This window comes from Triticum dicoccoides, chromosome 7B (genome assembly GCF_002162155.2).
Source record: "Triticum dicoccoides isolate Atlit2015 ecotype Zavitan chromosome 7B, WEW_v2.0, whole genome shotgun sequence".
NCBI lineage: Eukaryota > Viridiplantae > Streptophyta > Magnoliopsida > Poales > Poaceae > Triticum > Triticum dicoccoides.
The window spans coordinates 161,546,871-161,561,208 of record NC_041393.1 but is presented as its reverse complement, the minus strand read 5'-3'; the positions used below and the strand labels follow the sequence as shown (position 1 = coordinate 161,561,208).

The window sequence follows — 14,338 nt, the reverse complement described above, 5'->3', positions numbered from 1 at the left end:
GGCATCTAAGAGCGCGCCAGACCGGTGTGTGCCCATACCCAACAAGTGGCTTGGTTGGGGCCTCGGGTCTTAGATGTTAGGCTTGTCTGCGAGGTCTATGGTATTAGGCCCGGACTATCAGCATCCCTTCATCAGTTGAATAGGAGTAGCGACAGTTGTGGCATAGACGGTGGCTTGAGACTTATTGTTGTATTTCTTTGTAAGTTTTTTGATGAATAATTAATAAAATGGCTGCATGTATCGTCGAGATGCAGAGGCCGGGGGTGATCATCCTTCTTTTAAAAAACATGTTCATTTATAGAATGACAGCTTTTTTCAGGTTTAATAAAAAATTGAAACTACTTTAAAATAAATAAATAAACAGAGCACATTGGTTGATGTGCATATTGTTATGGTTTTTCAACCGTTAACAAACAACTGCTTGAGACATGTCCCCGCCAAAAAAAACTGCATGAGACATGTGTTTCTAAAGTCTGAATTCAAAATTTTGAGAGTCAAAACAGTGAAATACGCGTTGCATCGTTTTCAAACGAAGGAGTACTTGGAAGTGGACATCGTGCACAGCTCGTAGTTGGCAGCCGACCAGCCATGGTAAATGCACACTGTTTATTTAATAGGAGAGAGGATGTCATGGTGTCATAAAGAAAAAGGGGAGAGAACGGCGAGAGATGGCATTCCTCAGCCAAGAGCAGGCGGCGCCGGCATGGTTCCTCTCGCTGGCCTTCCTCGGCACCCTTTAGCGTATCTCCAGCCGTTCGGCCCCCTAGGACGTCTAAATAGAGCGGTCTGGGAGCATGCCGATGCTAGTTCGGCCTCTGGGAGCGACCTAGCTCCCAGTCACGCCCTCACGCGCCGGTCCTAGGATGCGGGAAATTCAAATTTGGTCGTTCCCGCTCTCAAATGACGCCGCAAATCCGGCGATCGGACGTAGTCTGGCGTTACAAAAAACAGAGGACCGCCGTGCGCAACGATTCATTCGGCTTGGTCGGCTTCAGGCGTTTGCGGAGTCGGCGTGCGCGGGCTCGTCGGTGTCGGACCTGCTTCGTCGCAGGGCTGCGTCGGCGCGGCTTCGGCACTGCTGGGCGGCGATGTAGAGGCGCCGTCCGGGCTTGGCGCCCGTGTGGTCGTGGGCGTCATCGGCGTTGCCGTCGGCAGCTCGTTCAGGATGAGGCCGCGCTGCACCAGGTACCACGCCTTGAGCTTCTCGTCGTTGCTCTGGAGCATGTCCGCCCCGCTCATCAGAAAAGCCATGTCGGTGTTCCTCTTCTTCGCGGCGACGTTCGTCCGGAGCAGGTCGAGCTTGATGGCGTTGTTCTTCATAAGCGACGACCACCGCGCCTTGGTCTTCTCTTCGCGTAGGACGGCCCGGGCCTGGGCGTCGGCGAGGCAATGCTCGATGGACTCCTGCACTCGCGTGGTTGCCGCATCGGCGCTTTTCCCCTTCTTTGCCATCTTGTGGCCGTCCGGCCGTCCTTCTGACGCGCCCGGGGTCGTCGCGTCTGGCTTGTATGTCTCCTTGGCTTTGTCGAGGGCACGCCGGACTTCCGCCCACTTCTCGCACTTGTCAATGTGCTTGTAGACGTGGAGGTGCTTGAAGTCGGCGTCTTGGTTGTCGCCCCGATACATGGCGAACATACGCAGCAGCTGCGCGGAGAGACAAACAGTTGGCGGGCGGCAGGCGTAGGGGACGAAGATATGCGGGCGAACGGCGTGCGTACCTGATCCTCAATGCTGGCGCCGCTCTCCGGGCGAGCCGCGACCTCCTCGACGATTCCATGCCATTTGTTGCACGCCAACTGGATACGCCCCCAATGGTTCGCCATCGCCTTGGAGCCGCGCTGCATGTACACGCCTTTGAAGTAGGGGTCGACGAGCTTCCGCTCGTCGAACTCGGCCTTGATGCGGTCCTAGTACTTGTCCAAGCTCTGGTTCGCGCCGGTGGTCAGGTCGAGGCAGACGACTTTCCATGCTTCGGCGAGGCATTCCTCCTCCTTGGACGTCCACTTGATGCGCGGTTCGCCTGACCTAGTCGCCCGCTTCTTCTTCTTCTAGCGCCCCTTTGTCGGAACAGGAGCCGGTTCCTCCTCCTCCTCGTCCTCCTCGTCCTCCTCCTCCTCGGGTTCCTGCGCGTCGTCGCCGTAGACGTAGCCGAGCTCGGCCTCCATGTCGCCGTTGAGGTCCACTATCTCGTCCTGGGTGGCGAACCCGGGAGACTCGGCGGCCGCGGTCGATCCTGTCGCAATGATGTCGTCCATGTCGGCTCCCGTGTCGTCGGCGTCGCCGAGGTGCGAGAAGGGTAGCGGTCCGCGGTAGAGATGGGACGTCGGTGTGGACGCGTAGGAGGCGGGCGGCGAGTAGTTGTATGGAGGGTACTGCACGCCGACGAAGGCGGGCGAGGGCGTGCGCGTAGCGGGGTGACCATGAGGGAAGGTCACGTTTGGGTTGAACCCGCCGTGCGCGTCGCCGTCGGCGTAGCCGGGCGACGATGAACCCCATGGAGATCCGGCGCCTTGCTGTCCCCAGGGCGCGTACTGGGCGTGGCTGACGACGGGTGGATTCATCCCCGCCTGGTCGACCGATGAGGAAGACGCCGCCGCGCGCGCCGCGTTGTCGCGGGCCTTCTTGGCTATGGCCCTGTTCCGCCTGTTGGCGGTGACCGCTTCGCGCCGCTGAACTTCCACCCTCCACTCGGCGTTCGACAGGCCCGGTGGCTTCGATGGCGGCGCCCTCGGCTTCCTCTGCTTCGGCTGGACCACGGCGCCAGTCGCGGTTGCTGCCGCGCGCGGCATGGCGTACTTTTTCGGCGGCATGGCGTGCTTCTTCGCGGCGAGCGGGAGGAGGTTTGGCGGGAGAAAGGGATAGAATGGCGGGAGGAAGGCGAGCGAGCGGGAGAGATGCGAGAGAAAAGCGTCAAGAAACGGCGGGAAAAGACCCTCGGGTCGCTTTCAGGGTGGGCCCACGTGCCTTTTTCGCTTGCGCCGGCTCCCCAAGCGCCCCCCAGGGCGCCGGGTTCGTCCTGGGTCCGCCGGCACCAGATTTGGCCCGAGCCGGCGAAAAAGGGCTTCTGGGGCGCGACTGGAGCCTTTTTTTGGCGCCGGCGCGGTAAAATCGTCTGGGGAGGGCCTGTTGGGGGCGCGGCTGGAGATGCCCTTACGCCACTGCATTCTCGTTCCGGTTCCTCGCCTACCTCGCGCTCTGCTTGCGCCGGCCGAAGGACCTCCGGCGCCGCTACGGTGCCTGGGCCGTCGTCATCGGCCCGACGTCCGGCATCGGCCGGTCCGTCGCCCTGGAGCTCGCCAGCCGGGGGCTCAACCTCGTGCTCGTCGACCTCAACGCCGCCAATCTCAAGGAGATCTCTCACACCGTCAGATCTCGCCACGCCGTGCATACCAAGAACGTGGTGTTCGACCTCTCGCTCGTTTCTACTGCCCAAGGTAATTAAACTTGTACTATACTACTCAAACTCAAGCACGGCACAGAAGCAAATAGCAACGAGTCGCTTCATCACTCTCATGGTGACCGCCGCCGGCGGCAGGTGACGAGGCGATGCGGCGGCTCCGAGAGGCCGTGGCGGGGCTGAACGTGGGAGCAGTGGCGGAGGACGAAAAAAATTTAAGGTGGGGCGGACTCTAAAGGCCAATAAATGATGTGATGCAATATCAAAAATAGCTTTTACACAATAATAGTACACTCACAATTTTACGTGATTTTAAACTAATTCAAATAAAACAGAAAATGCAAGCATATTTAAATAAATCTGAAAACATATGGATAATGAAGCTTTAATGCTATCAAAGATTGCGAAGCTATTCTCAGAAAATTTACATCATGAATTCACAACATAAAAATGTAGAAATTTATAGCTCTCCATGTGATGGCATGGTGTATTTTTTTTCAGAGAGAGAGAGAGCGCGGTTATTTTTAGGAAAAAAAGAGCATGTCTTCTTTTGAGAAAGAGGGATAGAGTGTTTTTTTAGGTGATAGCGTGTGTGTTTTTTTCAATAAGAGAGATAGCGTGTTTTTTTAAGAAGAAAAGAGATAGCGTTGTGTACTTGTGCGTGCGACTGATCAACTGGATGGGCTCAATTGCTTTGTCCGTTCCGCGTAGCGAACTGTGCCCAGCAGGAGGAACTCATGGGCCCAAATTACATGGGCCCAAATAACATGACAGAATCTGACGAGCGACTAGGCCCACTCGTTTCTCTTGGTTCTCTTTTTTCTCTAGCGACGGTGACTCGAGGTATAGAACCAGACAGCGACAGCGTACGCGTACCTGTAGAAATCGTTTTGCGCAAAATCAAGGTAGGGCGGGCGCCCTGCCTCGCCCTACCGGGAGCTCCGCCTGTGCGTGGGAGTGCTGGTGAACAACGCCGGGGTGGCGAAGCCGGGTGCAGTGTACCTGCACGAGGCTGACGTGGAGGCGTGTGTGAGGATGATGCGGGTGAACCTGTGGGCGGTGGCGGAGGTGACCGCCGCGGTGCTGCCGGGGATGGTGGAGCGGGGCAGGGGCGCCGTCGTCAACATGGGCTCAGCCTCGTCGGAGGCCATCCCCTCCTTCCCCCTGCACACCATGTACGCCGCCACCAAAAGGTATGTCTTACACAAGCGGGGCATTTCGGTACGGTGGAGCAAATTTAGTTCCTATGGATGGAGCGAGACTGTGAGACTGATTGGTTTTTCTGCTTACATTACATGTGGGTGGTTCATTCCAAGCAGGTATGTTGCTCAGTTCTCCAGGAGCCTTTACGTTGAGTACAGAAGCAAAGGGATCGATGTGCAATGCCAGGCAATATATATTGCCCGTTACATGTTCGACGCATATTTAGCTTCATCTGAGAGTCCCTTTGGTTTAATGGAATTCCATGCAAAAAATGGAGGATTCTAATTCTTATGAACTTTTCATACACGTTGGCTGTTTGATTGCAATCCATAAGATTTTTTTCTTAGGATTTATTTGTACCCACATTTGGTAGGGAAATTTCCATCCACTTCCAAACTCACGTAAGGAAACAAACGTTGTTCCTGCGTAAAATCAAACGATCATACAATCATGTATGTCATGACACTCTATTCGTGTGCTTTTCTATTCATGCGTTTTAGAAATCATGTGAATCAGTGAGGTCCTGAATTGTTTCCCTATATAGAGATGATTGTTCAAAGACTAGAAGATATCCAGATTATTGGAGAAGTACGTATGAACCACTGGGATAAAAAAAATCTAGAATAGGTAAGCTAAACACAATAAATACTGCCTCCGTTCCTAAATATATGTCCTTTTGAAGATCCACTATGAAGACTACATTCGTATGTAGTTTATAGTAGAATCTTTCGAAAGACTTATATTTAGAAACAGATGGAGTACATAATATGTCACCCCAAAGGACAAGGAAGACTTTAAAATACACATTGAACAGTTGCTGAAATTAGGAGTAATAGGAGAAAGTAGAAACCGGGGCATATGTCTTTATGTGAGTCATCACTAAAATAGTTATAGGCAAATAAAGAAAGAGACCTGTTGACAACACTGTAGTAGATGCTTATAACATTGCAAACAAACAATATTGGATAATAAAGAACAAGGAAACACATATTTTCAAAACTCAATTTAAAACACTAATTTTGCGGTCAAAATGGCAGAAGAATCTATAGAATGGGTAACACTTGCATGTCCTCAAGTACATTCCGGTGGCTTCTGACAACCTTTGGAATAAAAAATGCATCCGGATTACTTTAAATAAAAATGCAAAATATACTTAATGAAAATGAGGAATTCATATAGGTATATGTAGAACATGAGTTGATATTCTCTAAACCGGACAAAGAACATATGGCTCCTCATGAAAAAATGAGTAGAACAAAACGGGTTAATATTATCGAGAAAGAAAACAAAAGTCTGCAAAGAAAAGATAGTTTGTTGACATGAAATAGGAAAGGGAAAGATATATTTACAAGAGCAAATTTCCAAGTGCTTACAATTCCATGACACTGTGAAGAAAGAGGAAACCCCAAAATATCCCATGTGTAAAGAATGTTTGGTAAAGGCGTTTGATCCTTTAGACGGGTAATATATAGACGAAAAGATCAAAGTACTGAAAATGAAAATGTTTTTGACCGTCTATTATATCATAGTTTCTTAGGACCAACTTAGTTCATTGTTTTAGTCGTCAAAAAAGGGCAGCTCGATGCATGTAGCTCTCGCTTCCGCAGATTCCGGTGAAGGGTCCGGCCATTTTGGGTCTATACTACGCAGCCTTTTCCTACTTTGAAGTAAGAGGACTTGAACCCGTTACCTCATGGTCACAAGGCAGCAGCTTTACAACTACACCAAGGCTCCCCTTCTGTTTTAGTCTTTGAAACCAGTATAAAATCATGCCTGATTACTTTTCCTCTGAGGGCTGAATGTTATGCTTGTTTGGTGGTTTTGTAGTGCACCGAATCATCTCTTTCAATTTTCCGGTAAAAATTAAAGCATTAAGAGTCCCCTATTCCAATAGGTTGAGTTGTCCTATTTGCCGCTCAATGCGACAAATAATTGGACAAAATCCACACCAGCCATATGGGCTGGAAATGGAGCGGCCTATTTAGGTAGCTGTTTTTCAGGAAAAAGTGAACGTGGTGACTCCTATTTGACGCATTTCATGTCAAACAAAGCCGCGACGCACAGGGCGAGCGCAACTGGGATGGACCATTAGAGGCTGCCGTAGCGAGCAGACCACTGTATACTAATTTTGGCTTTACTAAAAAAGCATACTAGTTTGGTACTGTAGCGAACATACTGTAGCATCAAGCTATGAACAGTTTTTAACTTCCAAGTTCTTTTTAAAATTTATGAACATTTTTTAAAGGTAAAAGAATCAAAACGCAAATGAATTTGGAAATTGCTAACATTTTTTAAAAACATGAACATTTTTAAATTCCACCCAAAACATTCGAATACATGAACATTTTTTAAATTTATGAACAAAGTTTAAAACTGGACCATTTTTTGAAATCCTGATGAATTTTGTGAAAACACAGACATTTTCAAACATTTTTATAATTTGTCAACAATATTTGAAAACAGGGACTTTTTTTGAAATTCTGAGGTACTTTTAAAAAGCATGACATTTTAGAAATTCCTAAACATTTTCTAAAAACGTGAACTTTTTTGAATTTTTGAAAAATATTGATTTCAGGAACATTTTGTGAAACTTTGACAATTTAAGTTAAAAAAGTTTTTTTAAAGAAGATAGTGGGAGCTTTCCCTTTGAGATGTCTAAAAAATGGTTCCTTCGTGGTACATTGGCATACTTGCACCATGAGCATGGACGCGTTTCGAAACAGGCTTTGATTCTGCTTTATATGTAAAGCAACAATTACATAAAGTACACGGCCGAACGATATAAAATGATGAGGTAGTCTTCTTACATAGTTGATCCCAAGATAATCAAGGAACATAGAACGCAAGCGACTATGCAACTGAAAGATAACGTAGAAAGACCTGGAAACACCGTCACAATACGCCTTAATACACCTGAGCTCCACCACGCTCTCGCTAACCAGCTAGCACTTTATCTCGTGCAGGCTCCATTCTACGTGGCGACCAGGATGGTGTCAAGGCTGGCGGAGACCGGGCGGGCCGGGCGCCTCTCTATGTTCCTCATCGCGCCGACGCCCGACGCGTACGCGAGCGCGGCGGTGCGCTGGATTGGCCACGGCCCGCCCCTCTGCGCTCCCAACCTTGGCCACCAGCTCCTGTGGTGCCTCGCCGCCGTCGTTCCGGACTTCGTCCACGATTGGCTCCGCATGCGCGAGCACCTGCAGCACAGAGCGCTGGCTCAGAGACCGCCGAAACGTCGCGCCGGCGTGCCAACAACTCTAAAGTGAATTCCTGGTGCTCTTGTACAATATGTCTGTGTTCCACAAACCACACGTTCTAGTGTTGGAATAACTGAATTCCCAATGAAATGAATCATGTACGTATTTTGCAGAGGAAATGCAATTATTTGTCCACGTATTGCACCTTCACCGTTCGTTAGTTAGTTGCATTCAACATTTAGGGTGTGTTTGGGAGCTTAAGTATTTTTGAAGTTTTGTAGGAATAATGTGGTTTCTGAAAAAACTTCAGTATTAAATACTTTGAGGTGTTTGGATAGAAAAAATACTGCAGTTTAAGAAACCATAGTATCTCAAAAACTGTGGTATTTTTGTAGTATTTGAAAAAGAGGTCGGGACCTCTTTTTTTAAAATTGAGAAACGCTGGCTCATTGGCCTCTCTGAGTCCATCTTCTTATGACCAATACTTGCTAGATGATAGATCTATCTGGCCAGAGTACACGCACGGATGACTTAGCGCCGACCGAAAACACGTAAGGGGTGTGTTGCTCCCGATCTCTTCCAGATATTCGACAGGTCGGCGAGCAGCCGTATAACGCTTCCAGGTTCCGTTTTCCTATGAGAGCCCTTGATCTTTATGTCTTGGCCACTTTTTACCACTGCTTCTAGACACGCGAGCTGCACCTTCAGTCCCTGTCACAATGCTCCGTCTTTGATGGATCACAACAGATAACTCACAATGTATACTAGCATGTAGGAGTAGTAGAGAACGTGCTCATGCCTAGCATGCATACGGCGGCCGTTAGCACGAGTTGATCCAGCCGTGAGTGCAGCTAAATTAGGCCCGGCTTTAGGTATGATCAAGATTATCCATGCAACGACAGAACAACCGGTCAGAATCAGAGAAACTTAATAAAACTGCCATTTGCCAAACGCCTTCACAGTTTTACCAAAACTGAAAAAACTACGTTTTTTAGATACTAAGGCTGTGTTTGACAGCAAATTACTGCAGAAATTATAGTATTGAAAAGAGTGAATTCCATTTTTTACCTTGTAGTTGTACATTTGTGACACATATTACCCTATTTAGTGGAACTTTTATCGAAATGTCAGATTTTGGAGACTTTTAACACGGTTTTACCCCAGTTTTACATTTTGTTTGTTTATGGTCGATAGGATCGGCATGTTGCGTCATTGATTCGTAAAAAAAAACTGTAAGGATCGGAGGGCATCATTGGCGATCTTGTCCAAGCTTCTCTTGTCTATCTGTTCCACTCCTTGTGGCCGTCCACATGTTTTTGGATACAGGGCGTCACCTCACACCTTACCTGATGGACACGCATCAAAAAACGAGGGTCCAAAGATTTTAAAAGGGGTATTCTAGACGAATTTTCACTCGAAGGGGTAATTAGTGTCACAAATGTATAAATATGGGGTAAAAAGTGGAATTCACTCTATTGAAAACTGCAGTATTTTTGTCTACAGGAACTAAAAACCACAATTTTGACATATCAAAGTATTTTGTAGTATCAGGAATACTGTGACAGTGTTTGGCTGGTGCATGTTTGCAACGACATAAATTAGCTAGCTAGCCGTTTCATAGTAGTTGCAAACATGCACGATCTTAGCCGACCAGTGGCTGCAAACTGAACGGCCATGCATAAATAGACACGGCTGCATGCTATGCGTCAGCTGCAGCGGGAGCACGGCGGTGCGGCATGGAAGTGTGCGGCCTCGCTCTGGCTTGGTTGCGGCTTGACCGACAGCGGCGAGCACGGCATGCTGAGGCATGGGGTGACGTTCTGGAGCAAGGCACGCACAACAAGCAGCGGCAAGAGTGACGCGCTGAGGCATGGGGCGACGTTTTGGAGCAAGGCACGCACAGCAAGCAGCGGCGAGCAAGGCCGCGACATGGCAGCAAGGCCGCGACATGGCAGCAAGGCACACGTACGGCGTGGCTATGATCGCACACAAAGGCCTGCGCAGACTCATCCAGCAGTGCGTTGGGAGTTAGAGTTGCAGCCAGCAGCGTGCACAACCATGGCATGAGCAATCTGAGCATGAGGTGGCCAGATGCCGACTTGATGCACAGCGTGCACGAGAAGAGGAGAAGCGCAAGTGAGAGTAGGAACGACGCCATTTTTGTTTCCGCTGCCTTCTCTTGGCTTGTCCCATGGCCGACGATCTTCAGGGCAACGACTTGTGTGCGAGGAAGGATAATGAACAGTCGTGCTTCCTTCGTGTGCTCTGTTTTTAAAAAAGAGGGCTGGGGTTTTTTTTAATGCAGAGAAAATACCACGGTTTTGACAATACCACAGTATCAATACTATAATTTTTTGTGGTTGCCAAACAACTCACGGTAAATTAAACCATGGTATTTTGAAAAACTGCAGTAATCTTATAATACTAAGAAAAAACTGAGCTTAAAGTATTTATTGTCCACACATTAAAATATTGAGGTTTTGGAATACTATGGTTTTGCCAAAATTTCGTTGCCAAATTAGGCCTGTTTGACAAAGAGGGCGTACAATGCAAATGTTGCACACGTGTTTAGGAAAAGGTAGTTGATTCTTTTTCATTTTGCCACAAACCTATCGGAGAGCACTCCTTTTTTCTTAAACAATAAAACAATAAGAGCAACTTCAATGGAGCGACTCATTTCATGCGCGGCCGTTTGTTTGGGTCAGCGCGGACACAAAAGGCAGCCCAACGTGCCGACCCAAACGGACACGCGTCCTTTTTCATCCGCCGGCGACCCATTTCCGACCCATTTTTGAGCTGGATTTGCGTCGACGCGGACACCCGCGCTCACCTACTCTTGTCCCCAGGCTCGCTGGTCTGTGGCACATTGGCCTCTTGTCTCACACCCGGCCAACAAGCAACCCTCACCCGCCTCCTCCGCCGCCGACGCCGTCGCCCATTTTTGCTGGCGACTCTTCCAGCTGCCGCCGCCTTCACATCCGCCCAGCAACGCAGCCCCTCCCACTCCCGTCGCCCTCCGCCGCCGTTTTGCCGTCGGGGAGCAAACTGCTTCACACCACCGCTCACTACAAGAAATATGTCAACTTATGACCTTCTGTCAGTGACCCTGGAAGAATTGGTCATAGATTTATGACCATTTGAGACCAATTGGTCAAAAGCTGTTCGAGGGGCTCCAAACCCTAAACCATTGCGACCATTTTGGTCAGAAAGGTCATAATTTCCTTACATGAAATGGTCATAAAGCTAACAGCGCTAGTCCGCTGCCTTATTTCTAGTTGTTAACGACCAATATAGATGGTCATAGCCTTGTAAATTATGGTGGGTTGCTATGACTAGGCGCCACCTCATCAGTTTTGCCTATGTGTCATGTCCATGTGGCAGTTTTTGCCCTAGGTTGTGAAGCAACCTATATTTCTGTCATTCCCAAAATTCCCAAAAAAATCTCATAAATTCTTTGGGTCATATCTTCGTCAAATATGTAAAAACATTCCTTGCCTAGTTCAAAAATAATTCAAAAATATTCATTTTCCTATTCTGTTCAGAGTAACAGTTTGTGAAGGAAGTACCACTTTGGCATGTCCAAATAGTATCCATTTTCTACAGTACTTTCCTATGCCCAAATAACCATCCTCCACCAAATGCCAGCTCAATCCATTCATTATTTTGAGCCGAGCTTCAACATTCGTATTTATGTCCAGTGTGGTGGTTTGCAAAGCAAGTACCACCTAGGGTCCTCCTTTTGAGCTGAAAATTTGTGAAGACGGTCTTCTTAGTAACTGATCATCCTCAGCCAAAACTCACGCCCATTAGCCATGTACATTTCCCGTACCGCTAATCAAACACTTGGCCGCTAATTCATGTTTGAGCATCGATCGGTCTCCTCGTGAGAATCTTATGTTGTAATTTTGTTCCTAGCACCTACCTGGGGAGTGCTCAACCCACTAGACATGCCTAGGCTGCCCAGAACACATGGCAACACCACGGTCACGCGGTGACCACGCGACGGGCATGCGAGTTTACGCGCTCTTGAGTTGGGGCCCTCAGCCACCGCCCAAACCTCGACGTATCCCCACCAAGCAATGTATTTATGATTAAATAGGTACTTATGTAACTATAAATGATTTTTGGAAAAAATAAATAGCAAACTATGAGGCAGCTGCAGTTTAAATTTGACCTGCTTCCAACTGAATCGGCGGGAATTTGTCTTTTTCACCAGAGGTGGATCAAAACTTTTGACACCCAACCATTTTGTCAATTGTGCATTAAATATGTCCTAATATTTTATAAAAATGATTTGGTACAATTTTGCAACAAATATATGGTAGGTCCTTCACAAAAAAACCTCATTTCGGGCACTCGAAAAATAGAAAATGAATTTTCCGTGCAAAGAAAATGAAAAATCCCTTTGGCAACATTGTTTGGAATTCCAAGATGCACCCTTGTGCACAATATGAGATCATTTGAACAAACTATGCCATGAATGTGACCATGAGATTGAGCGTTTGGGTTGAAATTCATGAATCTTCACACATGATAGCTCATTTATGAGAACACTTTTCTAAAATAATTTCTGTATTACAAGATTATTATTTTTCTTGGAAACTTGGTCACACATAATCACACAATGCGAAGGTTTTCCAATTTTTTAATTTTTTTTTTAATTTTTTATGCCCGTTTGAAAATGCGGTCAAAACGGCGGGCTTGACCGTTCCTAGCTAGTGGTTGAATCTTGTAAAACTTTTGATGTTTCTCTGATTAAATAGATACTTATGTACCTAGAAATGATTTTTGGAAAAAATAAATAGGAAACTATGAGGTAGCTGCAGTTCAAATTTGACCCGCTTCCAACTGAATCGGCGGGAATTTGTCTTTTTCACCAGAGGTGGATCAAAACTTTTGACACCCAACCATTTTGTCAATTGTGCATTAAATATGTCCTAATATTTTATAAAAAATGATTTGGTACAATTTTGCAACAAATATATGGTAGGTCCTTCACAAAAAAACCTCATTTCGGGCACTCAAAAAATGGAAAATGAATTTTCCGTGCAAAGAAAATGAAAACTCCCTTTGGCAACATTGTTTGGAATTCCAAGATGCACCCTTGTGCATAATATGAGATCATTTGAACAAACTATGCCATGAATGTGACCATGAGATTGAGCGTTTGGGTTGAAATCCATGAATCTTCACACATGATAGCTCATTTATGAGAACATTTTTCTAAAATAATTTCTGTATTACAAGATTATTATTTTTCCTGGAAACTTGGTCACACATAATGACACAATGCGAAGGTTTTCCAATTTTTTGATTTTTTTTGAATTTTTTATGCCCGTTTGAAAATGCGGTCAAAATGGCGGGCTTGACCGTTCCTAGCTAGTGGTTGAATATTGGAAAACTTTTGATATTTCTCTGATTAAATAGATACTTATGTACCTAGAAATGATTTTTGGAAAAAATAAATAGCAAACTATGAGGCAGCTGCAGTTCAAATTTGACCCGCTTCCAACTGAATCGACGGGAATTTGTCTTTTTCACCAGAGGTGGATCAAAACTTTTGACACCCAACCATTTTGTCAATTGTGCATTAAATATGTCCTAATATTTTATAAAAATGATTTGGTACAATTTTGCAACAAATATATGGTAGGTCCTTCACAAAAAAACCTCATTTCGGGCACTCGAAAAATGGAAAATGAATTTTCCGTGCAAAGCAAATGAAAGCTTCCTTAGGAAACATTGTTTGCCATTCCAATATGCACCCTTGTGCACAATATGAGATCATTTGAACAAACTATGCCATGAATGTGGCCATAAGATTGATCATTTGGCTTGAAAGCCATTGATCTCCAGACATGATAGCTCGTTTCTGAGAACACTTTTTTTAAAATAATTGCCGTATTACAAGTTTGTTATTTTTCCTGGGAACTTGGCCACATATGATGACACAATGCGAAGGTTTCCCAATTTTTTGATTTTTTTTGAATTTTTTATGCCCGTTCCAAAATGCGGTCAAAACGGCGGGAATGACCGTTCCTAGCTAGTGGTTGAATCTTGGAATTTTTTTTGGTGTTTCTCTGATTAAATAGATACTTATGTACCTAGAAATGATTTTTGGAAAAAATAAATAGCAAACTATGAGGCAGCTGCAGTTCAAATTTGACCCGCTTCCAACTGAATCGGCGGAAATTTGTCTTTTTCACGAGAGGTGGATCAAAAAATTTTACACCCAACCATTTTGTCAATTGTGCATTAAATATGGCCTAGTATTTTATAAAAATGATTTGGTCCAATTTTGCAACAATTATTTGGTAGTTCCTTCACAAAAAAACCTCCTTTCGGGCACTCGAAAAATGGAAAATGGTTTTTTCGTCCAACGAAAATGAAAACTTCCTTAAGCAACATTGTTTGCCATTCCAATATGCACCCTTGCGCACAATATGAGATCATTTGAACAAACTATGCCATGAATGTGGCCATAAGATTGATCATTTGGCTTGAAAGCCATTGATCTCCACACATGATAGCTCGTTTCTGA

The 14,338-nt window shown here is 46.2% G+C and overlaps 1 protein-coding gene across 1 annotated transcript; it reads left to right on the top strand.

The window, feature by feature from the left end:
• Positions 1 to 1,396: 1,396 nt before the first annotated feature.
• Positions 1,397 to 7,866, top strand: LOC119338769 (very-long-chain 3-oxoacyl-CoA reductase 1-like). Its single transcript, XM_037611006.1, has 6 exons — positions 1,397 to 1,506; positions 3,145 to 3,434; positions 3,536 to 3,570; positions 4,337 to 4,590; positions 4,717 to 4,786; positions 7,564 to 7,866. The coding sequence occupies exons 1-6, from the start codon at positions 1,397 to 1,399 to the stop codon at positions 7,864 to 7,866; spliced, it is 1,062 nt and encodes a 353-aa protein (XP_037466903.1).
• The last annotated feature ends 6,472 nt before the right edge of the window (positions 7,867 to 14,338 follow it).